General features: G+C 29.2%; 1 protein-coding gene across 1 annotated transcript in view; it reads right to left on the reverse strand.

The window, feature by feature from the left end:
- Positions 1-10,010: 10,010 nt before the first annotated feature.
- LOC145837838 (cleavage and polyadenylation specificity factor subunit 1-like) overlaps positions 10,011-13,589 on the reverse strand; it is a 31,800-nt gene continuing 28,221 nt past the window's right edge. Inside the window, exons 30-33 of the mRNA XM_082945291.1 lie at positions 13,200-13,491; positions 12,733-12,888; positions 11,584-11,713; positions 10,011-10,395 (exon numbers count right to left, since the gene is read on the reverse strand). Of these exons, the coding sequence (XP_082801417.1) occupies positions 10,209-10,395; positions 11,584-11,713; positions 12,733-12,888; positions 13,200-13,491 (765 nt within the window). The 3' untranslated portion in view covers positions 10,011-10,208. The remainder of the gene's footprint in view (positions 10,396-11,583; positions 11,714-12,732; positions 12,889-13,199; positions 13,492-13,589) is intronic.

The following is a 13,589-nucleotide window of genomic DNA, read 5'->3' on the forward strand; positions in this document are numbered from 1 at the left end:
TCTTAGTTAAAATAAATCTTTTAAAGTTTTGATTCTTTCGTATACATTATTTAAGTCAGGTAAAAATATTTTACTCTGTAGTCGTGTGCAACAAAAGTTTGTTTAGAAGAAAATGTATGCGTAAATGTTCAACACATTTTTAAAATAGATAATTCCGTTTATAAAATGATTGTTACCAAAATTTATCAACAGTTGTTTCAATAATTTTGTCGAAACTAATAAAGTATTTTTTTCTTAAACAATTTTGAAATGGTCTGCCAACGAGATACCTTAATTTTTTCTAAATTATCATATATTAAGGTTGTGTAATAAAACAAAATAAGTATATAGTTTTTTTGTGCAAAAAAATTATACTACTTTTATAAGTAAGTTATAACTTGTAGTAACTTATTGTCTTGAGAATTTGTCAAACCATAACTTTATTCAAAGTAAAGTAAGTACTGAAATATGAATTATTCTTTACAATTTTAATAAATTTAGATAGTATATTCTGGAGATATTTTTGGAAAAAGAGTAAAATAATTAAATTTATTTCCATCTCAGTATATTCTGTATATTAATATTCATAGAAGGCTGGAAAAGTTTTACTTTAATCTCGAAATAAGTTTTAAATAACGCTTTCTTATGCTGTTTTTTATACCAGTATATAATTTATAGATTTTATAATAGTATAGTTCTGAAAGGTTAAGCTTTAAATAAATTTATATAAACACTGATAAAAAAAAACATTAGATATGTATTTAAATCAAACAAGTTAAAGACCTTAAGTGAACAGTAGATGTTTTTGATTTTAAAGGGGTTTTAGTTTCATGTTTTCTACAAATGTTTCTTTATATAATAATTATTAAATAAAAACTGCAATGAAATTAAATTTTCTTCAACATAAAAAGTTTGTTTTACCAGTTCTCTCTCTACATTCTTTTTTTTATTATCTCGTTCTATGACGTCATAAAGCTTGACACAAACGCTAGCATTAAAATGTGGTATATGAACCGATGCAACTTTAAAAATTCAGATCCTTCTACAAGGTGAACGGAAATGAAGACGGTTTGAACACATATCTTAATGTGTGAAACGTGTCTTGCCGAAATTCTTGTTACGCAGAAAGGCACGAAGCACAATCTGATTCGTCCCCAACTGAAGGATCTCGCCTGATGTCAGCATCAGTTTTATTACAACTATATTCTCTTGCTTGATGTTTTAAGTTGATACAGGGATTTTTATGGCCCAAATTTTTACTTAGATGAATCTTCATGCTTTGACGAATAGTGTAATTGTTATTGAGTATCTTTATTGAAGTGAGACTCTTTAATTGTGTGGTTGATAATGTGTATAAATGTTTTATTTTGTAAGAGATAGTTGTATAAAAGTTAAAAAAAAAGTTTGCGATGTAAAAAAAATACAATTATTTGTCAGCAAGTAGTTGGGAAACAGCTTAAATTTTTAACTACATTTAAACATTTAATATTTGTGGTTTTAAAGTTTAATTATTATCTGGTACTTGTAAAACTTGAGTGTGTTAAGTATAGTTAATCGTTTGTCTGACATCTTTTTCGATTTTTGGTTTCTAGTTTATAAGTTTGTTAAAAGAGTTTTCATAGTGCTTATAACAGTTTTTGTTATTTTTTATCGGCGTCTGTTCAAAATATAGTTTCAAGTTACAAGATTTTTAAGTATTACAGACTTCGTATTTATAAACTCCTAGAGTTAAGTGATAAGAAGTTTGAATATAACCATAGTTTAGTTCATCACTTAAGTTATACTATTCGAAATTTTTCACTGACACCCAGATGTCACTTTTCTATTAAAGTAAAATGCTGAAGTCCTTTTCGAGTATTGGCAACATCCACTACAGTTTTCAATCAGCTTCAGTTATTTAATCGTCTTTTATTTCAAAAGCTTTCAGTGCAAACTTACATTTACAGGCTTTAGAAACTTTAACAACTTAATAGAAAATGGTTGTCACCAACAGTTTGCAAATCTTTAACGACCAAAAATCCGCGGAAATCCACAAAATGCTGATGACGTCGTTAGTATTTTACGTAACCAGGACTCCTTTGAAATCTGCGTCGCTTTCTCGCCGCGAAGCTCGGCGTCAGCGAAGAGAAGAAGCCGCGACCCGAGCTAGCGGCCGCCCTCGAGCAGATGTACCGGTTCAAGACGCCGGGCCAGGTGGAGGAGACGGACGTGAGCGAGGTGCGGGTCAGGCAGTGGTTCAACAAGAGAAGGAACTGGGACAGGCCCACTAAGAGTCAGAAGTTTAGGGAGACGTTTTGGCGGTTCGCAGTATACCTGGTCCTGTTCGCCTTTCCCGTCAAAACTTAAAGTGAAGCGCCGTGGGCCAGGGAGCAGAGGCTGTGCTGGGTGGTTACCCGGGCGACCAGGAGGAGCTGCCCTTCGTCGACGCTTATTTCGTCATAGAACGGGGAGTTTACCTTTTCTTTGATATTCTCGCTGTCCACTGACACCAAACGGAAGTACTTCAAGGAGCAGGTGCTCCATCACGTGATCAGCCTGTTCCTGATTGTGACGTCATACTGCATTGACTGCACGAGGATCGGTAGCCTGATAATGGCCCTGCACTATTTGAAAAATTTCCTGCTGGATCTCGCTAAAGTTTGCAAGCACGCCGATCACAGCAAAGCTGCAGTAAGATGTTTTTTGTTAGCTAGAGATTTTTTGTTTGTATTATTTCGAAACTAATTTTCACATGTATGTGTAAGTTTAATGTAAGAAAGCATAGATTATTAAAATAATTTCTAAGAAGTTGTTGCAGTTTTGTTTATATGAGACTCACTTTTACCAAAAGTTTTAAATTTGTTTTTAAGGTAATATTTTTTGAAAAATAATGATTTAGTTATAGAACTGTGCATGTTAAAAGTTGAGATTAGAAAAGATTAACGAATGTGTCTTAGCTCTTCAGACTGAAATACTTTCTATCAGTTAAAGCTCATAAAAATACAGATTAGCTACTTATAAAGAATGAAATCTAATCTATTAAACACTGTTATTTTTTATATATCACTATAAACTCAAGCTACTACGCGTCAGCTTTTATCTCTAGAACACTTACAAAAATTCCTAGGACTTAATATTCGCCACCTTCATGGTTCCTGTACACCAGGTGGTGCTTGCACCCCACAACACGTTCTGTACACCATCGCTTACGACCTGCCTGACATGGTGCCAATCTTCAGTGGTAACTACATGGTGCTGCTACTTCTTGCACGTGTGCTGGGGTTGCTTGGTGCTGAGGGCGGCCACACAAGTGATTGTGGAGGGAGGCCACGTTGTTTTTAGTTTTCCATTTTATTTATCTGTCTTTTTTTTCGGAAAAGCTGGCTTATTTTAGCTTTGTTTTATATTTTCTCAGTTTAGTTTTGGAAGTTTAAACTTTATAGCAAGTTTTAAAAATATATTTAAGATAGTATCTTAAAATAGTTAAAGAATTGTTTTATTCTTCATGATTAGATTCGCACTGAAAGGTGTAAGTGTGAGAGTTGGTCGTAAGTTTGAAGTTTCTTTTAACCCTTTTTTATTTTCCCAGGTCGTTGCTAGTTTATATGTCTACATTTTTTTGGTAAATAATAGCTGCTATATATTATTTTGTCAAAAAACTACCTTGTCAAAACCCTCTGCTAGTATCTTAGATTTTAAAACTTTAACTTTTAAATTTACTTATAGTAACTTTTAGTCTTTGGAATCAGTTTTCAGTTTTTAAAGTAATTAGCTTTAATAAGTTAGTTAAGATATGTTACTTGAGTTTTTTGATTCTATGAAACACGTTAATGATATAAAGTTTAATTTATTTTTGAGAATAGATTTTAGTATAACACAATTATAAACAAACAAAATATTTTAAAAAAATTTTCATTCACCAACTAATAGTAGTTTTTAATGCTGATTTACAGATAGACATTGAGATAAAAGACCTTAATGAGATTTTTTTTCCAAGTTCTATATAAAATTTATCATTTAAAAACTTCTTGTATCTATATTTGACTTCTACTTTTTCTTACCTGATTTTACATTAATTACAGAAAACTAATGCAATTTTTTATTCTAGCTATAGTAACCTACTCTAAAAGTTGAAGTTAGTAATACTAGTATGCAATATTGGTTATTTTAAGCTTTCTAAATTTTAAAGTCTGCCCAATGAACTTTCATCTAAAAACATAGACTTTTTAGTAGAACTCTTGGTAAAAACCTACAACTAGGCTCTCAGTTTTTAACTAAATAAATACTTAATTGAAATTGCATACTTTTCAACAACTTTGATATGAGATAGCAACTTTTATTGACAACTACAATTATTTTAAACAACTTAAGCCCTCAAAAGACTTTGTTTTTACTTTCTGGCTCGCCAGCAACTTTGTCTAGAAAAGAAAAGTCTGTTACTTAGAGAAGACTTCCGGTCTCTGCTCTAAAGTATGTAAAGTTTTAAGAGTCATAAAAAAAAGTATCTTCTGTTTCTAATGAGTTTAAGTTGTTTTTACAGATTACCCTGTTTATACTTCATAAATTTCATCTAACTTTTTAAAGTTGATGTTTCATAAACTAACTAGGGGTAAGTTCGTAAACAGGTAAAATAATTGTTTATAATTCAGATACTAAAATTTGAAAAAATTAAACATTTTTCGTTCAAATTTGATACAGTATTTATGAGTTGAAAATAAATATTAAATTAAAAAAAACAATTTTACTTAAATAGTTAACTACTCGTTTACACTACTTATAGATAGCTCAACCTTTTTAAGTGCTTTTAAAGCTTAAAGTTTTAGTTGCTAAAGATTGTTAACAGAAAATTCAGAATTGTGCTTAAGTCTTTAGTCAAATTTATTATGATTTAAAGACCTAACTTTTTCTACAAACTACTAAATAGCAGTTACCATTTTAAATGGCTTTTCGATAAACTGTTTTTAAACAAGTGTAAACAGTTGTATATGTTTGCATACCATGCATAAAAGAAAATACAAAAAAGCAAGTGTATGACTTTAAATTAATTATTCTATGATATTTATTAAGTATGAAATATGCATGTATATAATAGTTTTTGAGCATTTCCTTATACTGTTTAGTATAAAGCCTTTTATTTTTCAAATTAAAACTTGTATGTGTTATACTTATGCGTTGTTATTAGTTGTGTATTGATACTGTGTCATAAAAATTTTAACTTTCAATGTTTAGAAAACAGCAAAAAGTTAGACAGCAAAAGTTTTATATTGTTTAGTTTGAAATTAGTGCAAGAGATTACTTTATTACTATATAAAAAAATGCTTGTTTTACATAAACAATTAAAACTGCGCTTAAGAAAATATAATACCTGCTATAATAATGTTCTGTATAATTTAAATGTTAGTATTATTTATCATATCAAAAAGTATCACTACTTTTGAGATATATTAAATGAATATTTTCTAGTGATATACATAAACTTTGTTATAGATTTTTGTAAATTCCTTGTATTGATAAATTTTATTTTATAAGGAACCTAAAAATATTTTAAGATTAAGTTTAAATTGCTTTTTGGACATAGGTAAAAGTATTAGAATTATTTCAAAATAGTTACAAAGTGTTTTATAACTAGTATATAAAGCTTATAATACAGTCGAAACTAAATAAAACTCTATCAAAAAATATTTTTAAAAGGGAAAAAAAGTTTTTTATTTATTATTCAATTGGTTTTCTATAATTAATTTAAAAATTGGTTTATTTTACTTTATGTAGTACAAAGTTAATCTTAGTATAAATTTCTTTGGCAATTTCAAAATCTTATTATACTGATAGTAGTAAAACCTTCAATGTCTATTGTTTCATTAATTCTTTAAAACATTAAACTACTAACTTACAAAATGCAATACAAATTTTTAAACTTTTTTTAATTTAATAATTAATATATAACCTTTTAACAAATGAACCATTAACTTAGTTTTTTTTATTGATTGTTATATATTTATTAAATAAAGCTGTTATTTATTTAGTTGTGTTATAACCTGAAAGAACATAAGCCCATTGAAACTAGTTTTAAATAAAATATTTTCAAGAATTAAATCTTTTTGCTATTATTTTTTTATAAAAGACTTATTGACAAACTTATTGGCTGAAAGATTAAGTTAGGACAAAAAATATCTGAACAAACCTAATCTTTTCCACATTGAGCTATATTTTTTAAATGTTTAACTTTTGATTTTATTTGGTTAATTGTATTTAGTTTTGTTTAAGTATTTCATAAAACAAAAGCTAACAAATGAAAAAAACTCAAATTTGCTCCTACAATTTTTAAACCAAAAATTCAGCTTATACAAAACTAATCAAACACGAGAAAATTCATGAGAATAACTATTATTAGAATAGGTTCTAATGAAAAGTATAAGTCTATTTTAGAATATAAAAAGGTTTAGGTTACAAACCTTTAAAGAAAGATTAAGAATCAAAAATTAATTTCACACATTGAGTTGTGCTAAAAGTTTTAAATCTTATGGTTAGATAATACTTAAGAAAAATTATTTAAGGAGTTGATTTCAAAAAAAAAAGCAGATTAGTTTTATTTGTTATTAATTGTATTGTTAAAACTATTTTAATTAACTAACTGCATCTAAAATAAACTAGTTTATAAACTGTTTATAGTTTATAAAAAAAGTATTTCTAATAGTTCAATAAACGACAAAGTAGTTCTTCAAAAGTTTGTTTTAAATCTAGTGTACGAAAAGAGCTTTCGGCTATCGATTCATACACCCGGATAAAGCTTAGTATCTTTTCCAAGACCAAATATAACAAACCATTTTATTACAAATGAGACTTTTTTCATTTTACATCTTTTATAGATGTACTAAAACTATACTTTTCAAATTTAGCTAGTATTCTTTCAAAACAAATCGATCAACTAAACAGAAAAGTAGGAGTAAACTTAAAATAACAATCAAAAAGCTAGAAATAACATTAAAACAAAAAAAACACTAATTCTAACAAACTTAATTGATCAAAGTATTAAGTGCAGCTCTACTTTACTAAGTATTACTCTTTATTAAAATAATCCTGGTAATTTAGTTAAGGTTGATACAAAAGTTTATACGTTTATATTATTTAAGCTTTAAATGCTAGTAAGTATTTTGTTGTTACATAAGTTGATCATATTAAAAAATACCAAGTTATTTTTTAATTTTTACAGAAGTAGAGTTCTAAATACGAGTTAATAATTGAAAAATTAATGGCCTAATCTGTTCTTTTATTCTTAAAAGTGTTAGTCGCCCAGTTAACGTTATCTTTTAATGAGAAATATATTAGTAGTCTGTGATTGCGGTGTGAACGGGTCAAAAGTTTATACAACACTTGTAGTTGATGGTTTCGTAGAAATTGATGTCATTTATCTTTTAAAATGTAGAAAAAATAGTTAACTCGACATGCTCGTTTCTGTTGCAAGTATTAAATCTTTTTGTATATTATTCAGTTTTTTGTAAAACTTATTGGCTTGTTTTTCATTAGAAAATATTGTAAACATGTCAGCTACATATATAACAGTACTTTATAAGTTTTTATTTTTATGTGATATGCCCGTTTCCAAACTACTAACACACCAGTTTGCCAGCTAGGAAACGAGAAGTAGACCAATGGATAACCTATCAGTTTGTTGGTATACTTCTTATTAAAAGATGGATACGTGTGAGTAAGTTTTAAGTCAGGGCTACCCAAATTCTTTTACAAAAGACCCCCTTAAAAAAGATTGAAAAAGCTATGGCCGTCTAGCAAGATTTTTCAAAAAACTACCATTAAAAACGTCATAGACCTTTTTTTTTGCTCTTCATCATCAACTCCTGAATATCCAGGGTAAGTTTCAAATTAAGACCACATGGCCCCCCTGCGTCACCTCTACTGCTCATGTTTAAAGAATTTTTAACTTAAAATCTTAGTTGACATTCTTTTCCAATAAGCTTATTATTGGTTTTTATATTTGGAGTTAATAATCATTTAGGCTCCTGAAGTGTTTAGGGTTTACTGGTGCTTTTTTACTTAGACTGTAATTAGTAACTATTTCTGGCTCAATTAAAAAAAACAATTTAGCTAAAAGTAAACTTATCAAACAGATACTTCAAAAGAGTTGTTATATTGTATAAAGAATTAACCGTGCAGTTTTTTTTATCAATATGATATTATCAGGGTTGTCAAAAGTTTTTGGCAATTTTTCTTTAGTTTTTCAAAATCTTTAAGGTTTTTAAAATTACACGTTTTAGGGTCTATTTCTAGTTTTAAACTAAGTTTAAGGTAAAAAACTGTGTTGAATAGCATAACGACACTGAAAATATATCTTAGAACTTCTTTAAATGGGTTTAAAAAAAATTTTTTGATAATGACAAAAACAAATATCTATAAGATAGATTTTTTGTGTCAAACTGAAATTTTACTGCATAACATGTAAAAGTTGTTTAAAATTCAAGGTTTTTTCAAATTTCTCAAACTCCAGGTTTTTTTAGCCTAAATTGTCAAAATCCATATTTTTTTAGATTTTTTAACCCTGTATTATATAAAATAACTAAGTTTACTTCAAATTTTTCCATATTTATGAGTATCTATCTGCTTGGAAAACAAAGTAGCTTTGAAGTTTTCATCAATAAAGGCTCATTTAAACATACCTGAGATGCAAGATAGTTTTAACCCATAGACCCGAGTTACGTTCAACTAAAAATCAGTATTCTTTAAAAGTATGAACGATAAAAGTAAATTTAATTCAAACTCGACGCAGTGAGAGTGTAACTTGAGGGGTAGGTGTCAGAAAAGCACAGCGTCACTTTAGCACAGAGTGACACTTTGGCACCGCGTTACTTTAGCACGGAGTGACATTTTTGCACGTAATAGTTTTGTATATTTAAAAATGTTCATTTAAGTGAAGTTTAATTATCTAAAATAATTAACTTAACAAACAATTGTGAAAATTAGTTCTAACACTTTTAAAAATATTGTCTTAAAAAAATTTATAAATAAAGTTTTTACTATGGCTTAAAGTTTAGCCTTATTAAAATTTGTTAAAGCATTTAAAAAAAGTTTTAATAAACGTAGAGCTTGTATTTATTGCTAGCTTTATTAAAATAGTTTTACGTTGAAAACTTTAAAGTAAATGTATCAAAATATTTTGATCTAAAATTAAATAGTAAAACAAGTTAATAAAGTTTTTAAAATTACTTCTGTTTTAACTAACGCTTGAACTTGTAACTCATTTAAAGCTTGTTAACTTTTGGTTCACATATTACATAGTACGTTTTTAAATTTTTAAACAATACAGTACCTAATGTGGTTTAAGCAAAGAAAAAAAAATGCAAAATTAATTCTGTGCTAAAATGTCTCTCTGTGCTAAAGTGTCACCCGTGATTTTCTGACCCGCTCCCAACTTGAGAGATACTAACTACTTATCGATTTTCACTTTGAGTGATTATTTACATAATTGGCTGATAGGTATTTAAAGAATGAAAAATTCCGCTTTTAAACTTATATAACATACTTTCATAAACCTTGTTTTACACTAAGATTAAAGGAAACTTTATAAATTTTACGAAAATTAACATAGCACATATAACTACCGTAATTTTAAACAACAAAACGATCAAGTTAAAATAAAATACCAGATTTTTTTCAGTGTAACCAATCTCATCACAATTTAATTATATCTAAGTAGTTCATTTACTAGAATTTTTCACATAACTGAAATATTCTCTGCATATGTAAGGCAATAAAGGTTTAATAATTAAACTTTTCATATAAATTGTAACAAACTCGTTGAATGTCTAGTATAAAACTATAACTAAACTATTATAAAAATCATATATTTCAAAGCATTACGTTGAGATTTAAAATGTAATATTACTTAAATAAAAAATCTGACCTATTAAAGAAAACCGTTTTAAAAAGAAGTACTCAGTATTTTTTTAAGAGTTAAGAAAAAAACCAGTAAAACATTTTCAAAAAAACAAAAACACTTAAAGTAATTTGAGTAAATTTCTTCATAGTTACATAAAAATTTTAGTTTAAAGGAACGTGTTGAGAACTAACGAATAAAAGTGTCTGACTAAAACTTAATTAAAACATCAAAACTAAAAATAAAATATTTTAGCCTTCACGTATCATTACCAATTCAACAACAAGAATGTAATATAAATAGGAAACCACACAGAACTTTACAACAAATTACCTAAAAACAATAAAAAACGAATAAAAAATGTTCAAAAAACGTTGGTGCACCGGTGCAGCTCCATCATGGAGTCCTCGATGTCGGCTTGCGTCAGTGACAGCTTCCTCAGTATCTCCTCCTTGGCGATCTTGCTGAGGTTGTGGTAGGTCCAGAGGAAGTCTCCGTCGCAAACGTTCCTCTCCGGGTTCATCAGCTCCCTCCTGTCGTGCTTGTACGTCCTGTTCGGAGAAGAAATACGTGTATGAGTGATTTAAAAAGTTTCAAATTCACAAAAGTTCAAGCGGATTTAAACGGCTACAAGTTTAACATGGGCCGTGAAGCACAAACATCGCAACATATGTTCTGTGTGATTCAATGTGAATATAAAGAATGTATGTATGTTAAAATAAAATACAAGTTGGAGGGTTAAAACTTCAGCATTGGCCGCAAAATGTGTGAAATACGGTTTTGTAACTGTATATAAAACATTAATATAGCAAATAACATATTTGATAAGGTCGAGAGTTGATCGAGCCGAACAAAGATGCTGTGCATTTACTTTGCGTGCTTCAACTGCTGTCTTTCAGCGTTGAAACAACTATGACTTCAATCTAAACTAAAAAAAAGAGGATGTTGCCTATTTCAGAAAGTTGAACGCATATCAAGAATATAAAGTTGTTCAAATGGGTAAAAAGTTTACTGTAAAACATCTTGGATTTTTGGTGGTTAAAAGGCTTGGCGTGCACGAAATGTTACTTTGGAGCAATGAACTAACTTCAATTTAAGTCAAAATAAATGTAGAAGTGATATTGCCATTATTTCAGTTACTACGCTCGGTTTTAAGATGATAAAAAGTTTATACATAATTGATGTTCGACCATTAGAAAACTGTGTTTCATTTAGCTTTAAGAATGTCAGTGACTACATAAAAGATATCGTAACTGAGATGAAAACAAAACAAAACTTTTTTAAGATAAATTTTAGTAAACCTCTTTAAAAAATGGGTTGCTACTTTCGAAAACTATAGTTACTAGCGTTTTTCGTTAGTAACAAAATTAAGTAATTATTTATTTATAATTAAACATTAAATTTCAGAAACTTTGAATTGTTTTGTTAAAAGATTTAAAATATATGTTCAGTTTCAGGATAACTGAACTGTTTGTTGTGACCATTTGAAATAAATTATTCGGGAAAAACAAATTTTCTTTCAATGATTAGTTGCTGACGACTATGTTATTGTTATTAGAACATTAACTTAAGCGCTCTGATAAAAATAGTTGTACTTCATGAGCTTAAACATATTCGAGTTACGCAGACGTATTGTTTGGGGAACAGCAGTAGCAGTGCAAGTTTAATAACTGCATCAAACTGTTTTGTTACAGAAAGCTGAGGTACAATGTATGAAAGTTTTAACTTTGGAAATGTACCTGAATAATCTGGGATTAAGTCCTGCGAACTGCGGTTGCGTCTGGTACATGAGATTGATGACCATCTGAAATCTTTTGAACAATCTCTCGTTTATTGGCACCATCATACCAATACCTCCGTCCAATGATCCTAATATACAAACAATGTTTAGATATTATGCTTTGATAACTTTTAAAATATTTTAATTTTTTAAGACGTAGTCATGTTTATTTAATGTAAACAAATTTTGCTTGCGGTAGCTTTTGTTTTAACAGTTTAAAATATATTCTTTCTGTTACTTGAAAGTATGTTAACGCAGTTAAGATTACTTATTATCTTACAAAACTATAAATATTGAAGAATAAAATAAAAAATTGCTCACTATTTCAATCATTGAAATGCTTACATTACTGATTTTAAAATTTTACGCAAAATATCTATTGTTTCCTAACAAACTATTACTTTGTATCTTACCGGTCAGCAAAACTAGTTTTTACAGATAGACATATTATTTATTTTTTGTCACTTAAAGACAACTCAATTACATCTAAGATTACTGATTCTCTTATTTCAAAATTAAAAAAACTTATCAAAAAAAAAGCTTCTTTAATTAGCAAAGCTATAAAACTTGTATATAAAAAAAAATCACTAATTTATTCAGGGTTGCCACTCGTTTTTTCAAAATTTTTTCTATGCTTTCCAAATTTCTTCCAGGTTTTTAAAAGTACACATTTTTGGGTCTATTTTTAGTTTAAAGTGAACTTTAAGGTAAAAAACTGTGTGAAATAGTAAAGCAACATTGAAAAAATTCTGTAAAGTTACTTTAAATGTGTTTTTTAATAAAAAAAATTTGATGATAACAATTTTTTTTTATATGATAGATTTTTTGAGTCAAATCAAAATTTTACTACTGAACATGTTAAAAATCCAGGTTTTTTGTTAAAAATTCCAGTTTTTTTTCAAAACTTCTCAAATTCCAGGCTTCCAGGTAAAGTGGCAACCCTGTTTATTTTACCTGGAAGCCTGGAATTTGAGAAGTTTTGAAAAAAAACTGGAACTTTGAACAAAAACCTGAATTTTTAACCTGTTTACTTTTATGTGTGATTAGTATTAACAACTAACTAAAGTTTTACACACAGTTAAAAAACACTCATCAAACTGCATCTTACCGGTCATGGTGATCTGCGCCTTGTCGAACAGCTCGTTGGGCACCCCCGTGGACTTGTCCACCTGAATGCACCCCACCCTCCACATCGTCTGCACCGTCTCCCCCACGTGGACGTCCCCGCACTTTATCAGCTTCCTTCCCCCGTCGCTGTACTCGTCTGTTTGTAGAGTTTTTTATTGCAACGTTTTGTTGAAAAGTCCAAATAGAAGTTTGCCGGAACAAAGTTTAAATAAATTAAAAAAAATAATTAAAATGTTTCTCAATGAGATCAAATAACTTGATTGCTTAGAAATTTTCACAGAGCACATAAATTTAAAAGTCAAAAGTTTGTCAAATTAAGCTTTAAAAAAAAAAAAAGTTTTTTTTAACAAAAATTGACATTGGGACAGCATGACTATGTAAGAGATAATATCATGTTAGCAACTGATGAAAAAAATCCCACTACAAATAAAAAATTAAAAAACTGACGCTTGGGGTAGTAGGCGTAGTAGGACAGGTTCTTGTTCTCGTCGGCCACCACGAACGTCACCCGGTCGTCGTGCACCAGCAGCTCCACCGACCGCACCTCCGTCGGCTTGCCGTGGTGGCTGATGGCGCCCAGGGTCTTCCACTCGGGCTGGAACCTCAGCAAAGATATCGACCGCTGGATGTCGCCGATGACGACCAGGTTGTGGAAGGAGGTGGCGTGGGTTATGTACGAGTTGGTGTCCACGAAGGCCAAACCCGACAACGTCTGACCGTCGAACTTCCAGATGAACACCTTTGAAGTTGATTGGTTTTTTTTTAATTATGCATGGTGTTTTTATAACTGCTTTACTTAAATAATTTTTTGTTAATTATAAATTGTTGTCACTTTTA

Source organism: Thalia democratica, chromosome 6, assembly GCF_965202585.1.
Source record: "Thalia democratica chromosome 6, ktThaDemo2.hap1.1, whole genome shotgun sequence".
Lineage (NCBI taxonomy): Eukaryota > Metazoa > Chordata > Thaliacea > Salpida > Salpidae > Thalia > Thalia democratica.